The sequence below is a fragment of the Pteropus vampyrus genome, unplaced genomic scaffold, assembly GCF_000151845.1.
Source record: "Pteropus vampyrus isolate Shadow unplaced genomic scaffold, Pvam_2.0 Scaffold167, whole genome shotgun sequence".
NCBI lineage: Eukaryota > Metazoa > Chordata > Mammalia > Chiroptera > Pteropodidae > Pteropus > Pteropus vampyrus.
The window spans coordinates 805,824-831,908 of NW_011888948.1; the positions used below are offsets into that span (position 1 = coordinate 805,824).

The window sequence follows — 26,085 nt, forward strand, 5'->3', positions numbered from 1 at the left end:
CTATTTTGCGTTCAGTGTTTGCCAACCTTGAACTGATGACAAGTTCACATAATGAACTGCTTAGAAAGATGCTCTGTGCATCTGGTTCTGCATAGAGACACCACCCTTATGTTTTATGTAAAAAGGGAGCCAAACAGACACACAAACACTTGGCTTTCCTTCATAAAGTAGGCCATGTACCATTAGCATTAGCAACTCTTTGATACTTCCCTCAAGACCACTCTAAGGGCTACACCCTTTCCCTGTACCATCAGGTCCTGATGCGGGCCACCACAGGAAAGGCAATCAGAGCAAAGTCAGAAAAAGAACACAGTAAAAAGTGGTGAGTATGTCAACATTACAGTAAAAAGTGGTGTGTCAATATCAAGGTTCTGTCTCTGGAAGATTCTGTGATTCTGAAATTGGCCTGATCTTATCCTAAAGGAACTCACTATGAGAAATGTAAATTGACAAACACAGTCCACTGTTCTAGGCTGTACTATCTGTGCTTGAATCTGTACCAGTAATAGACTCAATGCAAAACTGAGCAAATTGAGTACAGGAGGCAGAGGCTCCAGCTCCACAATGAGACTAGTTATTATGAGCTTAATAATTTTGGGGGGGCTTCTGAACCAAATCTGTTCTAACTAAACAGAGGCCTTAGATCAAAGTCACTGAAAACATTAGTTACTATTTGCCAAGGGCCAAAATTATCTGTAGAAGTGTAGAGAATGGCGACACACACAGTTCCTTCCAAGAATTCACATTTTATGCAAATGAACCATAAAGCATTTTTTTCTCCATCCTTAAAATTATTTCTAGGCTCTGGAGCATGAAATTTATATTAACTTACAGAATCAATATGGAAAGTTATCAGCTTGAAAAATCTGTAATCATAATGTATGGTCAAGATCCAGCCATCTGAACTAAAACTCACGTTTGAGCTCAACAAGAACCCTAAGGTTCAAAGGATCAGATGAAAGGTACTTGGTAGGCAGCAAAAGCCATATGTAGGAAAGGGGCAAAGCCCCAATTATTGCTATAACTGGGAAGGAGGGCTTGAAGAGGGGCATAAGTAAGAGCATTGTGTTGCATTGCACCTTGGAGAGCTGGGTAAACTTGAGCAAAAACAAGTACATCAGGTTTTATTTCTTACATTCCCTGCTCCTTTTACCTCTCTGGCTTTTGATTCCCTGATCCAAAAAAAAAAAAAGTGGTGCGTAGTGCAGCTCTCAATAAATGTTTGATGAATGAGTAACTGAATGAATGATCAGCAGAGTTTGACTAGATCTACATTTCACTTGTTGACAGAGTGTCTCATACTAATGGGAAGCCTTGAGCACAGCACTTGGAAGACTCATAATTACCGAGGTCCACTGATCTCACGGGTGAGGTCCCTGAACAGTGGCCTGGGCAGAGTGTGTACAGGGAGCGGGCCACAGGGAGGGTTGTGGGGTCACAGCCTGTTTAAGTCCCAGCATTTCCAGGGAGCATGGGCCATGAGTTTCATACCTGCCCATGCTCATGAGCCCTGAGAAGTCAAGCTCGTGGTGACCACGAGGGTAGACTCTGTGACCGAATGGAGGTGATGACATCTTCAAGCACTCCTGTGCTACTGTAATTCCTACCACAGTCTGAGGGGCAGACATCTGTCCCTTAAGAAACATGACCTGAATTTTTAGAGACAGACTTACTCAGGATGTGAGGGTAAAATGACAGGAGGTCTGGATTCCCTTTATATTACTCCAGCAATAACCAAAGAAAAAAGGAGAGAGAAAGGGAGAAAAAGGAAGGGTGGTGGTGGAAAAGAATAAACTGACAAATGAAGCAAGCACAGCAAAATCTGAACATGTTGAATCTGTTCATTACACTATTCTCTCTACATTTGTGAATGTTTGAACTTTTGATAGTAAACTTTAATTTTAAAAAGATACATAGCAGCTTGTCAAAGTCAACTGTTGCATGACTATAGGAAACCAGCCACAGCGCTTGTGCTCCATTAGCTCAGAGAGGTGCTCTTTGAGTTTCTGGACTCCCGACGTCGGATCTTGTGGTTCCAGGGGTCCTCTGCCTTTGTCCCTCTAACGTGCAAGCAGGGCCTCTGGACCACAGGCATAAGGAACTGAGCACCTGGACTCCAGACGGGCTGAGGCTTAGCTCTCCTAGGATCCTGCCAGACCCAAAACAGCCTTGGTTGTCTGCTTCAGCCTAAACCCATGAGGCGGAGGCAAAGTCGGAAGTGGCCTGCAGCACACAGCGTGCAGAGCGCATTGCAAAAGTAAGCCGTTCGCTAGCCTTTCCTTCTTCGGATGCACTTTAATGTCAAACAAGCCAGTGTTCCAACAGTCATCATTACTGTGAGTCTCTGGTTTATTTGAGACGCTTAAGAAACCACAGGGCAAACCTGCCTACCTTCTGCAGGCTCTTCTGCCAGCAACGCGCGCGCGCGCGCGCGCGCACACACACACACACACACACACACACACACACACACACACACCCCTGCACAGAAAGGACTGAAAAGGAGAGCCCATAGTAATGACTAAAAAAGAAAGGAAAAAAATTCATTATTCATATTCCCTCTTCATATTATCTATGCCCTTCTAGTGAACAATCAGCCATCAAAATGCCAGCTCTGGTGTCCTCCTGGCTGTGGGTGATATGCTGAGCGAATTCTCTTTCTGTCCACTTAGGTCTGCAGAGAAGCTGCGCGAAGTGAGGCTCTGCTCCTCTCGATAATGCTCTTTCCTGGTTACAGCGCAGCTGTCTGGGCCAAGGCTGTGCCCCCCGCCACACGCAAGCCTGCGGACTTCTCAGTGGCTTTTCCTTTACTCTTCTGACGTGCCTTCTGGTGCTGGACCTTTACTATTTTAACTAGTAAACGTTATTATAAAAGGGATACATGCTGAAACTTTAAAAAAGCTACCCAAAAAGGTATAAAGTAAAGGTAAAAGTCTTCGCCTCCTGAACCCTTCTCATCTCCAAGAAATGTTTCATGTATGTTATTATGCAGCTATAAATATTTAAATATTCTCTCCTTCCTATTAGTTTTTCTGTTATTAATCCAGAGGACAATGAGGAAAATTCCATAATGTTTATTTATTTAAAAAACTGAAAGTTCTGTGTCAGGAATTTTGGTTTAAAAACAGGAAATGGGGATGTGATGAGCAGCACCGTGATGATAGTTAATAACACCGTGTTGTATATTTTAAAGTTGCTTAGAGAGTAGATCTTAAAAGTTCTCATGACAAGAAAAAAATTTGTAGCTATGTGTGGTGATGGATGTTAACTAGATTTACTGTGGTGATCACTGTGCAATGCATATAAATATTGAATCATTATGTTATACACCTGAAACTAATATAATGCTGTGTGCCAAAAAGAACTCGATTAAAAAATAAAATTAATAAAAAACACAGGAAAGTTCATATTAGATACTCTAAAACATGACTACTATATCTACCTAATTGAGCTGCTAACAAAAGCAGCTTAAAAGCTAAAATGCATCATGGCTAATAAAATTAAGGAACAAAGGCCAGTCTCATTTTTCACTTAAGTTACTCCAGACATGTAATATTTACAATGTGTTTTATAGACTTTGAGACAGCTACAAGTTAAAGCTCAGATTTAAATAAATGCTTGAGCTGTGTAAGCTACCGCTATCTATAATTCAAAGACTGCTTTATAGAGAATGCCCAATTTACTCATTTCAACCACTAAAGAAAAATTTAGCAGAAAAAGTTTGTAGAAATAAATAGAAAAAGAACACAAACTTCTTTTATACTTTGTGTTTGTACTTGTAAAGGCTGAATTTGTATTTCAATGTATTTGTTTTGCTTTGTTTTGTTTTTTTAAGTACATTTCAATAAAGAACCAGAGAAAACAGTGCAACATTCATTATTAAGAGTGGGAGTATAAAGTGGAGTAAGAATAGAATCAGCACATAAATCCTGTCAAAATTCATTCACATATTCTAATCTGACTCACAAAACCTCAGCCTAATCAGACTTGATTTTTCTATACCATGGCAACAGTGTACGTCATTGTTTCTGGAAGAATCAGCAGCTTCAGCCTCCTATAGCACCTCGATGACAAGGCTTTAGTGACTTCATAAATGTATGCTGCCCAGCTGTCATCCACTTAATGAGATGAGGACTTCCGTTTGATGGAACTGGCCCCAGCAGATGGGCTGTCACCTACTATTAACAGTGGACCATGGGGACTTTCAGAGCTTCGGTTATCGAACAGCCACACAAGTTCTATTGTTCCTATAACACTGCAGCTTAGTGTCTGCTTGAGGACTTGAAAAACATTTGTCCTCTTTTAAGAATGTACCCTTCTGTGCCGAGACAGTTGTTATTTCTCAGTTTAAGGATTTGAAAGGAAACTTTCCAAGCCTCATCTTAATTGGACATAGGCGTTTTTACTTTATTATACAGAGATTAGATGAAAATTAAAAGTTAATCCAAGTATGGAGTATGGCAAGGAGGGGTCGCAAAAGGAACAGAGGAAGAGAGAATGAACACTTATTGAACTCTGATAAATGCCAGGCACTGTGCCAGGTGTCCTACACCTTGCTATTCAAATGTGGTCTGTGAGCCACAGCGTGGGGATCACTGGGTCAGCTTGTTACAAATGCAGAATATGGAACCCTACCCTAGACCTATGGGATCAGAATCTGCATTGTAAAAAGATCCCTAGGTGATTCTCATGCACGTTCAAGTGTGAGGAGCACTGCCCTAAGTTACAAAGCTTTATTTAATCCTCATAACAACCCTTTGAAGAAGATATTATTTCCATATTTTATTGATAAATGCAGTGGTCTGAATGTGTCCTTCCAAAATTCATATGCTGAGACCCTACCCCAAAGACAATAGTATGTGGAGGTGGGGCTTCGGGAGGTGCTTAAGTTATAAGGATACAGCCCTCGTGGATGGGATTAGTGCCATTATAAAAGAGGCTCCTGAAAGTTCCCTTGCCCCTTCTACCAAGTGAGGACACAGTGAGAGAGCGTCGGCTATTAACCCAGAAAAGTGCCCTCATTTGACCATGTAGCAGCCTGATCTCAGACTTCCAGCCTCCAGAACTATGAAAAGTAAATGTCTGTTGTTTATAAGCCACTTAGTCTGTGGCAATTTGCTACAGCAGCCAGAACAAACTAAGACAATAAAGAACGAAGACAGAAAGTCTCCTTCCTTCCTTCCCCTCCTCCTCGGGGAAAGGATTTGCAGGCAAAGGGGCACTGTCCGAGGGTTCGCAGCTGGCAGATGGCAGAGCCAGCACTCGAGAGCGCATCTGCTGGATCCGAAGCCCATACCCTCGGCTTCCTGAGCAATGCCAGACCCCTCCGGAACAGTGCTGAGTAACCAGCAGCACACTGAAAAGGCGACCTGTTGCATGTATGAAGCTGAGTGACAGGAAAGCAAAGCGCCAGGAAGCCCTGTCATGAGACATTGTGGAAGGTGATCGGACTTGGCATGGACAGGGGATTCAACCTCGCTTTGAGTTACAGAGAGGGCAGAACGGGGCCACTTAGGAGAAGACTACAGCTATTCATTTTGGAAAGAGAGCATTGACTGAAAGTTTTCAAACAAGGGTGGATGACTTTATGTCTTTCTGGGCCATTAGTAAAATTCCTGTTTCAAGAGGGAGACTGGACTACTAAAGCCACTTCCTAGACTAGACTAGGTTCTCTCATTTTCCATGCACAGTACTGGGCATTCCCTTAGATGTGTCAGTCATGATGCATGCTGTGCCCAGCAGGGGAGTCCACCTCCCACGCCCCACTGAGTGGACAGCTGTGAGAAACCATGTTCTTTGCTGCCACAGCCACTCCTTTGGCTATAGGTGATTGGACCAGAGGATAAGGAGGGACGGACGAGCTGGGCCAATGAAACCCTTACTTCCTGGAACATGAACTGAGAAACAGGCAATGAATCTAAATTCATTCTGAAAACTAATAGGTAGCAGAGGTCATGAAAGGCCAAGAACAAATCAATGTTATGAATAAACACGTTACCAGGGAGTAGAGCACATTAGTTTGCAAGGGCTGCCAGAAAAAAGAACCAAAACTTGTGTGGCTTAAAGCCACAAACATTTATTATCATCCAGTTGTGGAGGCTGGACATCCAGACCCAAGGTGTGAGCAGGGTTGCTTCCTTCTGAGAGAGAACCTGTTCCAGGCCCCTCGTTTGGCTTCTGGTGGTTCGATGGCAATCTCTGGCGTTCCTCATAGAAGCATCACCCTGATATCTGCCTTCACTGTCACATGGAATACGTGTGTGTGTCTTTGTGTCCACGTTTCCCCGCTTTATAGGGACAGCAGTTCTACTCGATGAGGGCCCACCATATTGGCCTCATTTGAACTTAATTACTTCAGTAAAGACCTGTCTCTAATACGTTTTGGGGGTTAAGTAGACCAACATAGTTTTAGTTTTTTTGTTTTTTTTTTTGGTGGGGGGATATACTATCCAGCTCATAACACATGCATACGAGTAGATGCTATGGGATTAAAAAAAAAAAGGCAAGAAAGCCAGCAAGTAGCAGCAAGAGAAGCAGGCCCAGAGAGGAGCCAGGAGGAGGTAAAGTCATCTCAGAGCAGAACTGTCTCTGATTCAAAACCAGCTTCCAATCCAACTCCACGAGGCCCAGTTAGAGCTCCGCTTCTGCTGGGTTCCCGTGAGCTGCCATGTCCCCCGGTATACGTGTATGTGTATCTGCCTGTCACCTAAGTTAGTCTGAGGAAATGAGTCTGAGGTTCTTGCTCCAAAGAGCTTCACTAACAGGTTTTACACCAAACACATCATTGTCTTTAGAAGCTTGTATTCTAAAGACAAAATTGGCAATCTACATTGCCTTCTCCTTGTCTTCCAAAAGTAATAAACATGTATTCAAACCGAACAGCGACTTTTAAAAGAAGTGTACTATGCACATAAAATCTTGAATAACACAAAGGCTTCTTTGAATCTCTTCCACAAAGTGGTTGTGATTTGGGGCCACCGTTATGAACAGGGGGGAAACACATTCTCCCTAAATGAGTGGAAAGCCAACTCTAGCCAACTTGCTTTTCAGCCGGCTAATGGAGCTGATGGTCCTAAAACATCTGAGATCTTAGGATGAAATCAGCTTTGTAAATAAATTCTGCAGCCAGGCAGTGCATCTCTGAAGATGCAAAAATGGAACAGTAGGAGTCTTTGTCCCCAAGGGACTCGAAGCCTCCCAAGAAAGGCAGTAACGCCCCCACACCCTCAAAAAAACTTGGGAAACATTGTGATAGAGAATTTACAAAGAGCTGGGGGAGTACTGAAAATAACGATTAAACAGAAAGTTGTGATGAAAAGTGCCTTGGGCCGTCAGACACGGTTTTTCCCAGGGTACGTGAATGCAGTGGGGTTTCTGGGTGCGTGTGTGTGCGTGTGCACCCAGAACGTATAAAATGCCCTTCTCTCACAAGTAACTAATCATTCTAAAGACATGGGATAAACATGGATGGACCTAGAGGGTATCGTGCTGAGTGGAGTAAGTCAGACAAAGAAAGACAAATGCCATATGATTTCACTTATATGTGGAATCTAAAGAACAAAATAAACAAACAAACAGAAACAAACTCATAGATACAGAGAACATTTTGATGGTTGCCAGATGGGAAGGAGGCTGGGAGACTGGGTAAAAAAAGGGAAGAGATTAAGAAGTAAAAATTAGTAGTTAAAAAATAGTCATGGGATGTAAAGTACAGCATAGGGAATAAAGTCAATAACATTTTAATAACTACTATGTATAGCGTCAGATGGGTATTAGATTTATCAGTGTGATCACTTTGTAAGTTATGTAAATGTCTAATCACTTTGTGTACACCTGAAACTAATATAATATTGTAAGTCGACTGTAATTGAAAAATAAAAAAATTGTGTAAAAAAGAATGTTTGAAAACTTAAGATATTCACTACAAGAATCAAAAATAAAATACACATTTTAGAAAGACAAAAGCAAATAGTAGAAAGCAAAACACTGAAAAAAAAAGAAAAAAAGACTTGGGATAAACAAGCTTACATCTTTTGCCCAATTCTCTTCTTTTGTATTATTTTTAAAATTGTTTTTTTCTGCCTTGGTTGAAATATAAACAGAATTCTGTTTTGATGTCTTTAGATTGCTACTTTTTTATCTTTGACAGTTACAGGTAGATGGGATAAAACTTTTCAGAGTCAGATATTCTGGAGAGAGAAGTCAGGAAACAACAGAAGGACAGAGAAAAGCTGGTGGAGACAAGAAGGTCAAGGATACACAGAAAAGCTTTGAAGGTAGAAAGTGAATGGAGAAGAACAGCTATGTGATCAACTCATCTCAGAAATGCCCTCAGTCCCTGGGAAACTGGGATGGTTGGTCACCTAGTATGGAGACCAAGAGGTGGCATAGCGAGGGTGTGGAGAGGCACGCACAGCCCAAGACACCCTCTGCATTTGGAGGGAGAGTTGTGATGCTCGTACCTCTGGATCCCTCTCATTAAGGAGGTGCCCACCCACTCAATGAAGCTGCCCAAAGCATTGAAACTGCCAAAGCTCTTCCAACCATGGGGCCACCAAACCTGCAAGGCCATTACTTTGCTGGAGTCCTGGCTGGCATCATTAAGCTTCTTCAAGATAGACTGTGAGGTACAAAGTCATTCTTAGGGCCTTGGCCATTGCCAGCAGGTTGGGTCTTGGTTATGGAGTTCCCTAGCCCCAGTGATCAGGGTCGTGGTGATGGTGGTGCAGTAGCATCACAGCCTAGGACCTCTTTGGCCACAGCAACCTGCAAGGTAGTGGCAGCAACTGCACAAACCTTACTAGGAATGCAGGGTACAAGAGAAGGGGAGCCACTGGCTGCCTGTACTACTCACAGGAGAACCTAAGGGATGGGGCTTGGGGGCTGATGACATATTTGTAACCTCATAAGTGTCTGAAACTGAGCATGTGCTTCTTGTTCTGCCTTTTGACTACGACAACGTCAATATCCTCCATTGTGATATTATACTATAGTTTGGCAAGATGTTACCACTGGAGAAACTGGGTAAAATGTACATAGGATCTATCTAGTCTCTCTCTGCAGGTGAATCTACAATTATCTCAAAATAAAAAATTTAATTTAAAAATGGGCAAAAAGATTTGAACACATTTCCCAGTAAAAGATATACGAATGGCAAATACATACATGAAAAGATATCTAACATTATTAGACATCATGGAAATGCCAATTGAAACTAGAATGTTTTGGTCATACACATCTATTAGAATGACTAAAAGAAAACAACAACAATAACAACAACAAAAACAATACTAAGTGTTACAGACTGAATGTGTCCCCCCCACCACCCCAGCAAATGCATCGGTTAAAGACCTAACTCCCAATGTGATGGTATTTAGAGGTGGGGCCTATGGGAGGTAATTAAGTTTAGATGTAGTCTTAAGGGTAGGGCCCCATGACGGGATTAGTGTCCTTATAAGAAGAGGAAGAGAAACCAGGGCTCTCTCTCAGACCTCTGGGGACATAGCAAGTAGGCAACTGTCTGTACCCCGGCAGAGGACCGTCACTAGAACATGACCATTCTGTCACCCTGAACTTGGATTTCCCAGCCTCCAGAACGTGAGAAATAAATGCCTGTTGTTTAAGCCACCCAGGCTATGGTATTTTTGTTATAGCAGCAGGAGCTGACTAAGACCCTAAGTGCTGGTAAGGATTTAGAGCAACTGGAACTCTCAAGTATTATTGATAGGAATGGAAAATGGTAGAGCCACTCTGGAAAAATAGTTTGGCAGTTCCTACTCTAGTTAAAGAATCCCACTCCTAGGCATTTACTCAGGATAAATAAAAACTTAGGTCTACACAAAGACTTGTAAGCAGATACTGATAGCACTATTAATAACAGTCAAAAACTGGAAACAACCCAAATGTTCATTAGCTGGTAAATGGATACATACATATATTGGGATAATATTCAGTAAATTATGCTAAATAAAAGTCTACATCCCATAGGATTTCATTTGTGTAAAATTCTAGGAACAGCAAAACTTTAATGACAAGAAACCAGATCAGTTTTTACTAGTGCCAGAGATAAGGGTTGAGATCATTTCAAAGGGGCATGAGAAAACTTGTTAAAAAAATGATGGAAATGTTCTATACTGTGATTGTGATGGTGGTTACACAACTCTATACAATTACAAAATTCATTACACAACTCTATACAATTACAAAGTTCATCAAAAATTGTATGTAAATTACAACTCAATAAAGCTGAAGTGGGGAAAAGAGAATTTAGAAAAGTGTCTGGTTATTATTGATATATCCCAATTGCTCCCACATGCAGCAATAATAATTAGTTAGAATACAAAGAAAAAATATCTCATGGTAGCAATATAAAATATTTTTGAAGTAAATTTTAAGAGACTGTAGCAGAAGATTTAAACAAGTTGAGATCTACTCAGTTCTTGGAAGACTCAGTATTGTAAAGATATTATTTAATCTCAAATAAATCTATAAATTTAAGAAAATACAAAATTTAAATACCAAGTTTTAGAACTTGGTAAAATGAATCTAAAGTTTATTGGAAGGATATGATACATTTTAAAGAGTTTGAAAAAGAGCAGTAAGTTCGCCCTCTCATATATTAAAATGCACTATAATGCTTAAATAATAATAAACAGTGTGGACAGACTGAAACCAAAAGTTTCATAAAATAGAACTACATTTAAAAATTCCCCAAATGTATCTATGCATGAAAAATATGAGAAAGGTAGAATTTCAAATAAGTAGAGAAAGAATGGATTAGTCAACAAATGAAGTGGAGATACTTTCTTGGCCAAAAATGTGAGTAAATGATTTGTACTAACATATGAATACCTCTTCCAGACCAATGAGGGAAAGATGAAGAGCCCCATGGAAAAACAGGCTACAGCAGATGAACTCAGATCCGAGACCCGGATTCCCATCCCCAAGCTTGGCACAGCACAGCAGAGCTGCCATCCCTCAGGAACACATGAGGTTTAGTCAAAGAGGGAGGGAATCAGCTGGCATCAGGATGGGGCAGAGATGAGATACTCCTTGTTTTCCTGGGAAACATGCAAGTTTCTTGGCTTCTCATGAAACCCTACAAAAGAGGGAAGACCCCTAATAGCTACAGCTGAATTTATTTCCCACTCCTAGGCAGGATAGATGCTTGCTAATTCAATTCATTTTACTTTTGTTGAACTTTATTAAGCTACACTTGACAAATAAAATTCTAACATATTTGAAGTATATGACATGATGATTTGATATATGTATACATTGTGAAAGGATTCCCATCACTGAATTAATTGACATATCCATCACCTCACATATTTACTTAAAAAAAAAACTGTTTGATAAATTAAAAAGAGAGCTATTTCTCACATGACACATTTGTGGTATAAAACTCATATCTCCTTAGACATACTTTTTGACCCAGAATCTCAGTTTTGAAATTTGTCCTATAGAAATAGAAATAAATCTATCTATCTATCTATCTATCTATCTATCTATCTATCTATCTATCTATCTATCTATCTATCATCTATCTATCTATCTATCTATCTATCTATATCTATCTATATCTATACACACACACACACACACATATTTGTTTTTAGTGGGAAAAGAAATTAGAAATAATCTGAAGTTGCTCGGTTGGTTAAATTATGGTATATCCATGCTATGGAATAATATGCAACTATTAAGAAAAAGGATATCTTGGCCCGGGTCCCCCAGAAAGTATCACCCTATGTTCTACTTTTCTGAGGATTGCCATCCTGGGGAGGCAGGAATGGAGCTGGGGATATGGGAATGAGATGGAGGAGGAGGAGGAATCAGATGAGGCTTTAATACTGGGGATATGGGAATGAGATGGAGGAGGAGGAGGAATCAGATGAGGCTTTAATACATTACTGAGCTTAATACTTAGTAACACCACTCAGTAACAAGCTGAGATCTCAATGTTGAAGTTTTCCAGAGATTGTATGAACTACTGTTTCTCTGGGGAGTCCCCCTTGGGGGAGGAAAGAAAATGATTTTATCTCATGGCTCTCAAATATTACCGTCAAAGATTCATCTAGTAGACAGGTGTGTGGGAGCTGAGTGGTTACAGACAATCTCACACCTGAGTGGCACCCTAGAGTCGTGGGGCAGCAGGTGAGAGCTGTCTGGTTGGGCCAAAAGGAAGTTGGAATTGTTCACTGTAGTGGTGGCAGGAGCAGAGTTTATTATGAAGGGTTAGACGAGTTTAAGAAGACCTGAGGGGTACCAAAGTCATATCTGATATGGTATTGATACCAAGCACTGGATGGGTGTGAGGAAGTAGCTGATGGGAATATAAGTAGGTACTATCTTTCTGAAGTCTTTGAAAACTGGCTTCCCTTAGAGCCACTGATTCTATTTTCAGGATTTATCCTGGGTCAATAATTAGACAAATGCATAGAGAGCATTCTATATAATTGTCAGCAACTGGAAAGAGCCTGTAAGTCCAATAATTAGAGACTGGTTAAATAGATCACACATAAAGTATAATGGAATCCTATGCAGTTATTTAAAATATGAGGTAGTTCAAAACATATGAAAAGATGCTCGACATTGCTAGCTATTAGAGAAATGCACATCAAAACCACAATGAGATTCCATCTCACACCTGTTAGAATAGCTATAATCAACAGGACAAGTAATAAATACTGGAGAGGACGCAGGAAAAAGGAACTCATACACTGTTAGTGGGACTGCAAATTGATACAGTTACTATGGAAAATAGTATGGAGGTTCCTCAGAAAACAAAGAATTGATCTACCATATGATCCAGCAATCCCTCTACTGGGTATTTACTCCAAAGACTTGAAAACTCATATTTGAAAAGATATTTGCACACCGATGTTCATAGCAGCATTATTCACAGTGGCCAGGGTATGGAAGCAACCAAAGTGTCCTACAATAGATGATTGGCTAAAGAAGCTGTGATACATACATACAATGGAATATTACTCAGCCATAAGAAGAGATAAAATACTGTCATTTGTGATAACATTGATGGACCTTGGGATAATCATGCCAAGTGAAATAAGCCAGACAGAAAAAGTTGAAAATCACATGATATCAGTTATATGTGGGATATAAACCTAAAAGCAACAAATGAACAGAACAAAGAGACTCGGGGACATGGACAATGGCCTAGTGGTTACCAGAGGGAGGGGCAGGGGAGGAAGGGAGAGGTAGATGGGGTCCAGGGGGTCAAATATAGACAGGTTGGGAAAGGATGAAGTGGGTAAAGGGGATCAAACATATGGTAGCTGAAGGAAACTGGACTTTGGGTGGGAATCGCACGATAGAATATATAGTGTCAAATTATAACGTACACCTGAAAATTATATAATTGTATTAACCAGTGTTACTCCAATAAACTTAATAAAAAATAAATAAAATTTTAAAAAAATAAAAAGAAATGGAGGTGATAAGATAAAAAAATATGAGGTAGTTCAATAAATACTGATATGATGGTCACTGAGTATAGCTGAATGAAAACAACAAAGAATGAAGAGTATGATCCCATTTTTGTAGAAAGAACTTTGGACATATACTTTCATAAAAATTCTGGAAGACTATTCTTAAGAATACTAACAATAATTATCTCTGGGTAAATTTATCTTTTTCTTCCTTATGAGTATGTAAATGTTAAACATTTTGCAATGATCATAGGAATATACAATTTAAACAAATTTTATTTTAAAAGACTGATAATAGAAAAGGAACACTGACATTTTACATATCTAAGTAATTTGAAGCTTGAAATGTAAATGACTCATAACTACCATAAATTACAAGTATAAAATGATTCTTCTATTCGTCAATATTAACGAATACCGGAGAATAGCTCCTACAAACCAGGTACCATGCCAGGTACTGAGATAGTTACAAATAGTGTTAAGTGTTATAAGGAAAAAAATAAGATATTTCCATACAATAGCCTTTTCATTTCAAAGGAAATTAAAAAAACTTTAGTAGTGTTAAAATTTTTTGAAGTATTTACATACTTCCTCTGTATACAAAAGATTTTAGGCCAATTATATCAAAAACATCCAATAAAATGGTGAAACATACTTAAGAACTTTTAAATATTAATTATTAAAAAAATGTAAAAATGAGTCAAAATCCAGATCAGGAGCCAATAAAAACACATACTATTTGTAGACTACCTTTTGTTGTTATTATAGAGCTTAATGTGGTTCTGAGCTTCCAAGTAGTCAAAGTGAAAAGGGAGAAACATATCATTCTTGCTGTCAGAGAGGAATAAACCAATTTTTTAGGAGAAACTAAGTTTCTCCTAGCACTCATCTGCAAAAGAAACATCTCATTTGGGTTTTACCTTGAGAATGTCATTAGTAATCATTATTCTTCATATGAAATAATAAGAGAAAAACTCTTGGCCATTCCACAAGCTCTGAGAGGACAGGGCCATCCATTTTGTCTGTATCTTGCCCAGTGCCTGATGCCCAAATAAGCTCTCAACTATCTGTGAAAATGAGGAACAACAGAAAAAAGTATGTCATTCTGAAATATGGCCACATAGACAGCCATCCCTATTGCTGTGTGAAATGTCTTGCTCATGCTATTAGAGAACAGACTGACTTTTGGTCTGCAGAAGTACAAAGGCTGCCCACAGTGGGTCATTACAGGCGCTATTCCTTGGGCTTTCAATTTGGCACCATTTCCAAGCTTGTATTAGTCAGGGTTCTCCAGAGACACAGAACCAATACCAAATATACCTATACATCTACCTATATCTATATATGTGTATAGATATACATGTATATATGTGTGTATACATATCTATATCTATCTATCTCTCTTTCTATCATTAGTCAAGAAATTTATCATAAGGAATTGGCTTATGTGATTATGGATGCTGACAAGTCCCATGATCTACAAGGTGAGTCTACAAGCTGGAGACTCAAGAGAGCTGATGATGTAGTTCTAGCCTGAGTCCAGAGGCCTGAGGACTGGGAGACCCAATGGTGTAGATCTAGTTTAAAGGCCAGCAAGCTTGGGACTCAGGAAAAGTTATTGTTTCAATTCAAGTCTAAAGGCAGGAAAAAGCCGATGTTCTAGTTAGGAAGGTAGTCGGGCTGGAGGAATTCTTGCTTAGCGAAGGGAAAGTCAGCCTTTTGTTCTATTCAGGCCTTCGACTGATTGGATGAGGCCCACCCACGAAGGACAATCTGCTTTACTCAGTCTACCAATTTAAATGTTAACCTCAACCAGAAACACTCATGCAGAAATGCCCAGAATCATATTTGAAAAAATATCTGGGCATCCCATGGCCCAGTCAAGTTGACACACAAAATTAACCATCATGAAGCTTTACCATTAATACACAGCTAAACCAACCGTGATTCACCAGGATGCCAAATAGCATGAGAAGTATAAATTCACTTACCAGAGAGGCTATCTATATCAGAGCAAAACTGATGAAGAAGACAATGCCAAAAAAAGAAAGGGAAAACAGGAGACAGTTGCAGACTGTGAATTAAGAGGCAACTTCAGACCTAATAATAAAGCAAGTTGTAGGAGGAAGAAATTTTTAGAAAGTCACAAGATCAGAGGCTGAAGCTATTGTAGTGGAAGGTGAGGAACAGATGGTGATGTTGAATGGAAAGGGCAACGTCCAAAATACACAAATTAGTAGAGACGTAAGCAGCCACTGGGTCTTGAGATTTCTTAAAGGACTACGCATGGGTATTAAGGTGGAATGGAGAGACGACTGAAGCCCAGGTTTTCCCTTTCCACTGTCCATCCTGAAGGATAAGCCTACATCATGCTCCACAGCGATGGAAGTGTGGAAGTGACTAGTCAGAGGGGTTTGATCAGAGCATTAAGTGGTAGATTCAGGCAGATTCTGCTCTGCCAGCAGTCAATTCACATGGCCAGCCACAGTGCCAGACAGCAAGTGCCACACAACACATTTCTATGTACCTTCACTCTTCTCCTTGATCATCCTGCTCACAAACACACTCAGACCTTCTCATATTACACAAAACCCCATGTCCTTTGCCTGCTCCTGTGATGTCTCTTGAACTCTCCTTCCTCCCAGCACCAAAACTCTTGAAGGTCTTGTATATGTTGCCCCTGCTTCATCTTACCCAATCTGCTAAACCCTAACCTTTAGTTTCTGGAGCCTCCATTCAAACAATACCACTCTTACCAAGGACTTCCTAATTGCTGGACCCAGAAACTCTGGCTCAGCCTTCAATTTTTTTTAATGGTGTTGCAGCAGCTCACAGTGATCTTGAAATTCCCTTCCTTGACCCGGCAGTATCCTGCTGATTGGTCTTGCCCACTTTCTCTTGTTCCTGTCTCTTCCTCTTCCTGATTGATCAATACAGACATTTTTAAAACATTCTGCTCTCATTCCTCAGCCTTTTCACCTTTCGATTCTCCCTTGGTCAAAAAAGCCACTCATTCCCAGGGCTTCCTGCTGTTTCCTCAAATGCAGTAAAAAGCTTCCAACTCTCTCTGTTCTGCCCTGACTCTCTCTTCAGCCTATCTTACATTTTTAATTGTCTTCTGGCCATTTCCTGTCAACTACACACCAGAACCCCAGATTCGCTGGGGTGATTACATCTAAAAGGTAACTTTCCTGCTTTATTAACATTATCGACATTACTCACATCAGCCAGATTCTAAACTCCAAGATCATCTCTACCCCCACGTATAAGCAGTCACTTTGATTTATGCTATTCTCCCCTAGAAAGTCTCTCGTATTAGCTTTCCTCCCCATTTTAACTTTCATCACCACCTTAGCTCAGCTCTTTATCTCACTCCTAAAATACTGCAGTTGCTTTTAGCTGATCTTGCTGCTTTTAACTATCCTTTCCAGTGCACCATGAACCATATTGGAAGAGAATTCTCCATGAACATCTCCCATTCCTGCACTGTCTGGGGTCTCTGAGCACAGGCATTTATACCAACTTAAGAATATTTATATGAGGAGACAGTCCAGGGTAGTAAAGCTTAGAGACTGCTCCCTCCTAAGATGTTCCACAGTAATAAAAGTAAAGACCTTGCCTCCTCTTTCCCAGAGAAGAACTGTTTACATTCCTGACTAAAGATAAAGTCTTGCTCCAGAGAGAAGTACAAGCAGGTCACCAGCAGCCATTTAAGAGGGGAGCCTAATTTGAGGGTTCATCTCCTCTAATGTACCCACTGCATATGCAGGTAACATCTGGTCCTCACTGCATTGCCCTGCGGGACTCAAGGAATTGACCAGGCTGACTTGTTAAGTTGTGAGAAGGGTAAACAATCTCAGACCCTCCACAGTTCTTGATTTAACACACTACCACCAAATTCTCTTTCAAAAGATCTGTTTTGGCCATGCTACTTGCCAATGGCATCCTACTACAAAATAAAATTCCAAGTCTTTTCAGCTCCCTTACCAGCCCGTCCCCCAACTTATTCCCTAGGTACACCCTGTGCTCTAAGCAACCTGGACTTCAAGACGTTTCCTAAACAGAGGAATACACATCTGCTTTCATGCTCTGAACATGCCTAGAATGCTATACTTAGATCACAGATGAGGAAAAACTCATGAAGCATCAGTGCACAAAACACTCATAACAACCTCTGAGGAATGGTGAGCCACACCACTGATGTCTTTACCCATGTTGTCACAGCTCCTACCAGGTGCACTGGTGAGAAATTGGCCTGCCCTCACTCTCAGCCTAACCAACTGACCCGAAGCCCAGTGCTGCAGCCGCAGGTAACCACATTCTGGTTGGACACCAGGGAGCTGAACTACTTCTGAGAAGGCTTGGCTTGGAATTCTGTCCAACAGGGAAGCTCTGCATTTGATGGCGGCCAATAATTCTAACATCACCTCTCATTTGAGAAGTGAAGTTCACAGGGGTGAAGAGAGGCAGCCCAGGTTCCAGTGTGAACAAGTGAGTTGTGGTTTCAGTCCTCCACCAGGATTTATATCCTAGTCTTAGCTCAGGCCACACATTTCTGGGTCTTCTTGCAATAAACTCCCAAGCAAAAGATAACACGGGCCTGCATTTTTCTTGCAGGCCTCAACTGCTTAATTCAAGTGCCCGTCTCACCGATCTCTAGGATATGTGTACAAAGATGCTGGTTGAAGCATTGTGTGTAAATAGCAAAATAAAAACATGCCCATTAATATGGGCTGGTTAAATTATCGTTTTCATCATCAATTGTAAGATATACCCTAATTTCAGAGACACAAAATATCAATAAAATGGTCCATAGTGGTTATATCATTGATTGTTTTAATACGTGAAAAAAATGTGCATTTTAGAATTAAAGAACTAAGGCATGGCACATCATAAAGTAGAACATTTTGTAGCTGGGGCAGGTAAGTGGCACAAGATAGGGCTGGGTAGGTGACATTTCCTTTGGAATGGGGTGGAGGGGGGAGGTGAAGAGTCGGGCAATGATTCCACACATCTGGCTATACCTCTCAAGGTGGCACAAATGGAGATGTGTGTGGTGTTACCTGTTAACAGTTTGTGCTTGAAAAGTAGACTTAATTTTAAAGTAAGTGGTGGACATATGGGTACGTGTTTTAGTATTTTTTTTTGTATGCCTAAAATATGTTATAACATTCTTCTTTAAGTGGGCCTAGCAACCTTTTTTTACTGCGCCTGTTTTTAGGGAGACTTGTGTCCGACAGCTTAGAAATCAATTCTATATGTAAAGGAGGTGAGAGAAATACCGTCTCTTATCCACATGTTGACTATTACGAAAAAAGGAATTTCATCATTCCAGCAACATCTAGTATGTGCACATATTCAACTGACAAACATAGAGACCTAGATGATCATTGAAAACTTTGCTTTCTTTTTCTTTCTCAATACTGAAGAATTTGTCTTCACATTAACCATAGGTTTGCCTAGATTTAAGCAAGGTCAAATTTGCAGAGAAGATATTTTGGCATAGTTAAAAATAACTTTAAGAATGTGTGTGCATGGGGGAGGAGGTATTTCAATAGAATTTCCTTAAATACAACCCTCCAGGCCGGCCATTTATAAAGTGAGTTGAATTTTTAGGGACACGTTTCCTAAAGCCTGGCGTGATAACGACAGTGCAAGCTTTGAAGGCAGACTAAACTAAGTCAGAATCTGATGGCTGTGTGGCATCGTAAAGTCACCTAACTTTGCAGGGTCTGTTTTCTTCTCTGTAAAATGGTGACAATAATAATTAACTTACGAGATGTTATAAAGATGGGAAATTTAAACACAGTACTATGCCTGGCACACACCCATCACCCAGTAAGTGGCGATTACTATTAATGCACGCGGGTTTTTTGTTTTGGTACAGGCCCTAGGACTTCGCGCAGCGCGCCCCATCACCTTTCCCTGCTCTCTCTCACTCAAAAGTTCTCTCTCAATTATTTTCAGTTCAACATTTATGTGCAGGTTACAAAGTCATGTAAATCAAGACCCTGAGTAGCTTACACTCTAACATAACACAGGACAGAAATCACTGATTCAAAATTCAGGGGTTTTTTGTTGTTGTTTTGCTTTGTTTTTAATTTGGTAAAGGTATCGGCTAAGGAATGTGCGCTCTCTTTTTACAGACTTGGGAACTCGGAGAGGTGCAGTATCCCGCCAAAGGCCTCGAGCACCGCGGCCTCGGGGTGCTTCCTGGGTCTCCGCAGACCTCCCACCCCATGGCACTCGCTGGGACGTAGGAGGGTAGGGTCCCAGGAGAGGCGCCGTCCGCTCGCGTTTTCGGGGCCCGCGGCGCCAGCACTTACCAGTGCGAAGTGCACCAGGGCGTCGTAGCAGAGCCAGGCGAGCGCCCCGCGGTCCGCCGCCCCCCGCCCGCGGCCCAGGCTCAGGCCCATCGCGCAGCCCACGACCAGCAGCGCGGCGCACAGCAGCAGCGAGCCACGCGCCGCGGCCCCCAGCTCCAGCCACGCGCCCATACTTCCGGCTCCCCACTCCCGCGACTGGCACAGCGAGCCGCACGGGAGAGCAGGCGGAGAAAGCGGGGCGGGGCTTCCAGGCAGGGGCGGGGCTTCCAGGCAGGGGCGGGGCCGGGCAGAATCTACCCTTCCCGCTGCGCGTCCAGGTCCCCCAGCCGAGCTGGAGGTCTTCTGATGAGTCAGGTTCCTGCTCGCGATCTCGCTTAACTGCCTGGACCAAACCTGTTCCTAGATAAACCGAAAGGACTGGTAATAGGGCCACACCTTTTGATGCAGTTTGATTTTTAACAAGGTTTAAAACCTTAATCCGTAAAGTGAAGTCCAAATGGTAGAAATTTTGCCCGTAGACTGAGGAGAATTTTAGGAACCAAAGGTTCTAATTAGGCCCGTGCAAGTGTTGCAGAAGAAACGAGGGCGTTTTCAGTCACCAGCAGACTTTTTGTGGCTTACTCTGACCCTATTTCTTATAAATCCAGGAAAGCAGCAAAAGTACAGGGCGAGAAGCAATAAGTCAAATCGGCTTGGCAGTAGATGCTTTTATCTGCCTTATCTTATTTAATGTCACAACAACTCTAGGAGGTCAGTATGTATTTTCCTTTTAAAAATGTGAAAACAGGCTCAGACAGGCGGAGGACAGAATCCATGAGTGGGTGTTCCCAAGGCTTTTGCCTTTGACCTTGCACTCTGATGTTTTAACAGGCAACTATAGCTCTCCCTTAATGAAATGCCACTTTATCCCAATCATGTTAACCTTTCTATTTACTTTTGCTAGCAACTTATTTGCTTTTAACGCTCTCCATTTTCTCTTCCTTAGGCCTCTGTTACTTAAAAGACAGCACTGGAGAAAAAAGTCAAAGTTAAAGAAGACTGTTACCCTTATCGACCAAGCCTGTGTTCTCAATTTTGGGTAGCCAGATAAATATAGGATGCCCAGATAAATTTGAATTTCCGATTAAAAAACAAATAAATTTTAAAATATTTACTTATTCTAAAGTATCATCAGGGTACTTAGGCTAAAAAAAAATTATTCGTTGTTTTAAAATGTGGTATATACAATGGAATATTATTTAGCCATGAAAAGGAATAAAATTCTGACACATGCTATAACATGGAAGTACCTTGAGGACATTATGCTAGTGAATAAGCCAGTCGCAAAAAAAGACAAATACCATATGATTTCACTTATATTAGGTATCCAAAGTAGTGATATTCCTAAAGACAGAAAATAGAATGGTGGTTGCCAGTGGCCTGAGGGAAGAAGAAAAGGGGAGTTGCTTAGTAGCTGTACAGTTTCGATTTTGCAAGATGAAAAAGTTCTGGAGTGTTGCTGCAATGTGAATATACTTAACATACTGCACCGTACGTACACTTAAAACGGTTAAGATGGTAACTTTTATGTTATGTATATTTTACCACAATTTAAAAAAATGATTCCTGGCACTGAACACAAGTTTAATAACTTTCTCCTTTAGTTACTCCCTGTATTATTTTTTATATAGCAGCTAACACCAGATGAAATTATTTATTTATATATTTATTGCTATTGTCTTGCCACTAGAATATAAGCTCCACAAGGCCAGGGGTTGTGTCTGGCTTGTTTTTTGCTGTGTCTCTTGCTCCTGTCAGAGTTTGGTATAGACTAGTTGCTCAGTTAAATAACGGCCGACTGAAGGAATGAATATAGCCAGTCCTGCTACCTACACTTTGGATTCTCTTCTGTTACTGAGAAAACTGATGATCTACAACTCTACTTTTGTATATTCAACATCTTTCTCAACTGGATATCCCCCACCAACTTCCCCACATCACCCTTTAGTGACTACTCTGCCCTCCTCTCCTTCAGAGCAAAACAAAACCTAAGAAATGAATTAGATTCACTGTCTTCTTATTCTGCCCCTGCTCCTCCATCCTTCCCACTTTAGTTTTCACCCTCTTTACTGCAGTGATACAGCTCTTAGGTGACCAGTGACCTCCACATCACTAACCAGAAGGACATTTTCTGTCCTTATCTTACTTGACCCCTCAACAACCTCGCTGGGCACTGAAATCTTTTTCCTCGGTTTTCTAAGAAAACACAGGGCTTTTTTCCTACCTCCCTTAGCAATACCTGTTTCCTTTGCCACCTCATCCTCCACTACATGCCCTGTGAAATGCTGGGAACTCCACAGCTCAGTCCTAAACCCTGTTCTCCCTCCAAATGCCGGACCCAGGCAGCCTCAGCCTCATCCCGTGTTAATAAACCACCAAAAATAGTCCAAGAAATTCAAATGTCTAGCTTGGCCCTCTCTTTTGAGCTCCAGACCGGTATTTCCAACTGCCCTACTTGACAGTCATTTGTATATTTCAACACAGCCAAACTACACTCATCACCCTCTACTTCCTATGTCTGAGTCTCTTCCAGTGTTCTCTATCTTGTTACTTCCATTTATGTTACTGTAATCCAGCAACACAGAAATCATCCTTGATACTTGCCTCTCCCCAAACTCCAGATCTAAGACGTTACCAATTCCTATTTTAGTTGCCAAATATCTCTTGATCCCATCTACTTCATGGACCAAGTTGTTCCATCACCATCTCGTCCCTCAGTGCTTAATCTCACTAATGCGGTTTCTACACATCACTAAACCCAAAGTACATTTCCTGCCCTTACCAGCCAGTGATTGTTCCTGAACACAATTCTTCTATCATCACTCTTGTTTAATGATAATGATTTACCATTACTCTTAGAATACTAAAATCTTTTATGTGACTTACCAGGCTATGGGGTCTGGCCCCTATCTCTTTAACCCCTCCCCTGCCCCTAGTAATCCTCTTCATTATGTTTGCTCTAGTTATACTTGCTCTTTTACTTCCTTGAACTCCTCGTGGTGCTTCTTACATGGCCTTTGTACATACTTTCCTCTGCCAGAAAGAATTTCCAGTGAATCTGTCCAATTGAGTCCAGCTTTTTCCTCATCACCATCACCTGCACAATTCTGGGAACACTAATTTCTCCCTGCCTGATAACAGACACTTTGGAGTTACTGAGAGGGCTGAGTTGGTGCTGCTCAAGTGCTCACACAGGTGTCTGGCACTTAGTCAAGCTCATTGCCCGCGATTATTACCTTCCTAACTAGGTCAATCACCTCCATTTTACATCATTGTATACCTCTTTTTTCCTAATGTGTCATAACTTTTACTTTTATTCCTGCATATGTGTGTGTGTGTGTGTGTGTGTGTGTGTGTGTGTGTAAAGCAACTTGCACCCTATCACAGTACCTGGCATGGGATATACTGCTCCAGAAATACTTGAATGTTTCTAAAGGCTTAGTCAAAAATCTTATTTATAAAATACTGAAGACATGGAAAGAATACAATCATTAAAACAATCTGATGTTATTGTGAAGAAAACTGGGCTGAAATCAATATGACATTTATAAATTCTATATTTGGGTCTGAGGGTCTAAATGCCCAACTACTGGTTCAAAGAGAACTGATGACAAAGGGTGCTGAGGCTGTAAATTGACCACAAATCTAATTATGATGAAACGTAAAATAAATGAAACAATCTCCTCCACATTAGTAGGATTAAGTTCCAGATAATGGAATGTTCCCATTCTACTGTACCCAGAAACTTAGTCACATCACACACTATTCTTGGAATCCTTAGAGTGCATGAAGCTGACGGGAACCACGTCCATAAAAGACTTTCTAATTAAGATGGTCAACATGCATGGGTTTAACGCTGAGGAAGGGAGCTGATAAAAAGGATCCATCTCTTCTGCTATCTGGGAAAAACAAAACATCTATTCTGATTCTAGGTTAATTTATAATGATGGTCATTTAAGAGCAGCGGCTTTTGTTCAGTATTAAGAAAAGACTTGGCAACAACTAAAGCTGTTCAACAAAGTAGGACAGTCTCCCCTGGAGTGAGTGCCTCATCATTTGACTAGTACTCCTGCAGGAATATTTTCATAAAATGGCCTGCCTCAAAAATCTGATCTTATCTTTAAAATGTTATGCGAAATGTGTCCTTTACGCTCTGACACTTAGGCTTGTATTACCATAAAACTGTTTTACTTACCATTAAGTGAAACCGCTATCCCAGTCTCACGGATTCACACATTGCTTGGCACAAAGGCCCCATTTATCTCCGAGTACCACAATTTAAAAAAATTACTTAAGAAAGCGGAGGGCAGTTTGTTAGGGCAGGGAAGAGGGCCGTTTGTAGAAGAAATTCCCTGCGGGGAACACAGCCTTTATGGTATGGTATAGCTACGGTATGCCATAGTTTCCCTGCTTTTAATCATTTTTAATAATCTAAGTTTTCTGATGGGGCCAATCTCTCAGGATGCTTCAAAGAAGTGTTTTTCAAAGTATGCTGTGAATTTTCTGGTTCAACTCCAGCTTTCCCAGAGAACTTAAAAATCTCCAACTTAAAATGTTTGAAAAACACTGCTCCAGGGCAGTGTTGAAGGTTGTGGGCAATCAATACACTTGATAGCCTTACACACCTTGTCAGTAGCCACAGGATAAATTTAAGAGGGTAACTAGTTACTCCATATTCCCATTTCATCCTAAGTCCTTTGCAATAGATGGGGCTCAGTACTCCTGGGAGTTCCCCCAGACGGGTGATTTGGGAAATGTGGTTAGGTCTGGCTCTGATTTCTCCTAAAACTCAAAATGAAGAAAAGGCACATTTTTGTCTCCATCTTCTGAATCTGAGGAAAGCCTGGAACTGTTCGCACGTCAAGAAGGCTTGATTTAGCCAGCGGTCCCCAGCCTTTTTGGCACCAGGGACTGGTGTTCCTCTGAGAATCTAATACCCAATGATCTGAGGTGGAGCTGAGGCGGTGATGCCAGTGCTGGGAAATAGCTGCAAATACAGATGAAGCTTCACTCCCTCGCCCGCCACTCACCTCCTGCTGTGCGGCCTGGTTCCTAACAGGCCACGGACAGCTGCTGGTCTGCGGCTCAGGGTCAGGGACCCCTGACTTAGGCTGTCTCATTTGAGTGGAGAAGTTTTCTACAGGAATTGGTGTAGGCCAACAGTTCACACTGGGAGCAATTTTGGCTCCCAGGGGACACTTGGCAACGTCTGGAGACATTTTTGGTTGTCACAACTGGGAAGTGTGGAGAGGTGCTATCCACATCTAGCGGGTAAAACCTAAAGATGCTAAACTAAACATCCTAAAATGCACAGGACACCCCCCCAAAACAAAGAATTATTGCAGGGTTTTAGGCACCCTGATTTAAGCCAGAGTTCACTGTGGGATTTCATGGGTGAATAAAAAAAGGCCAAGGATGTGAATATGGTGCATTCTCGCATCCCTTTTCTGAACGACTTTCCCTTGATATAGAACCAAGCCTCACCTCTATCTATATCTATATATACCCATCTACACATAGTACTTTTTGAGAATCAATCTTCCACTGTTCTTCAGCTATCTAACAAAGTACAACATTTTCATGAAGAGTCCCTTTTAAACTTTAGTCAAATGTGGTGGGTTACATACAGCACTCTTTCGATGATATGTCTTAAGACTTACAGCTTAATGTACAGTAATTATACTGCCTTTCTTCAAATAGATTTAATTAAAATTCCCCCAGTTCGACGTGCTAAAAAAAATTCATAACCATCAATGTAAGACAGCTGACATTCATGAATTTTCACCTGTAGTAATTAAATAATCCCCTGAAAAGGACACCCCTTCTACAGGAAACGTAGGCAAGATTCTTTAGGAGTGCTACCATCACATTTTTTTACTTGTGCACTGACTTCAGAAATAATTTGAAGTGGCATTATTCAAAAGTAAAAATATTTGTAAAAGCAAAAGTTTGGCTTATTTTAATTTAATCTTTAAATTAATCAAAGATTTCATTTAAATCCACAACCTCTAACATGTTAAACCCTTCAGGTTTACCTCGATTATCATCTTCCATAGAAGCCAGGAAGAGACAAGGACGGATCCTCCCAGAGCCTACAGAACACACAGCCCAGCCCCCACGTGACTGCAGATTCCAGCCTCTGGACTGTGCAACATAAGCATCTATTGTTTAAGCCACCTGGTTTACGGTACTTTGTTATGGCAGCTTAGGAAATGAATAAAGATTTTGGTACTTCTTTGTTTAAAAAAAATTCTTAAATTTAGGATCAT

The 26,085-nt window shown here is 41.0% G+C and overlaps 1 protein-coding gene across 1 annotated transcript in view; it reads right to left on the reverse strand.

Moving 5' to 3' along the window:
- The window catches only part of EBPL (emopamil binding protein like), a 35,006-nt gene extending 14,997 nt beyond the window's left edge, over positions 1-20,009 (reverse strand). The window contains exon 1 of the mRNA XM_011370317.2: positions 19,778-20,009. Within this exon, the coding sequence (XP_011368619.1) occupies positions 19,778-19,948 (171 nt within the window). The 5' untranslated portion in view covers positions 19,949-20,009. The remainder of the gene's footprint in view (positions 1-19,777) is intronic.
- Positions 20,010-26,085: the final 6,076 nt, after the last annotated feature.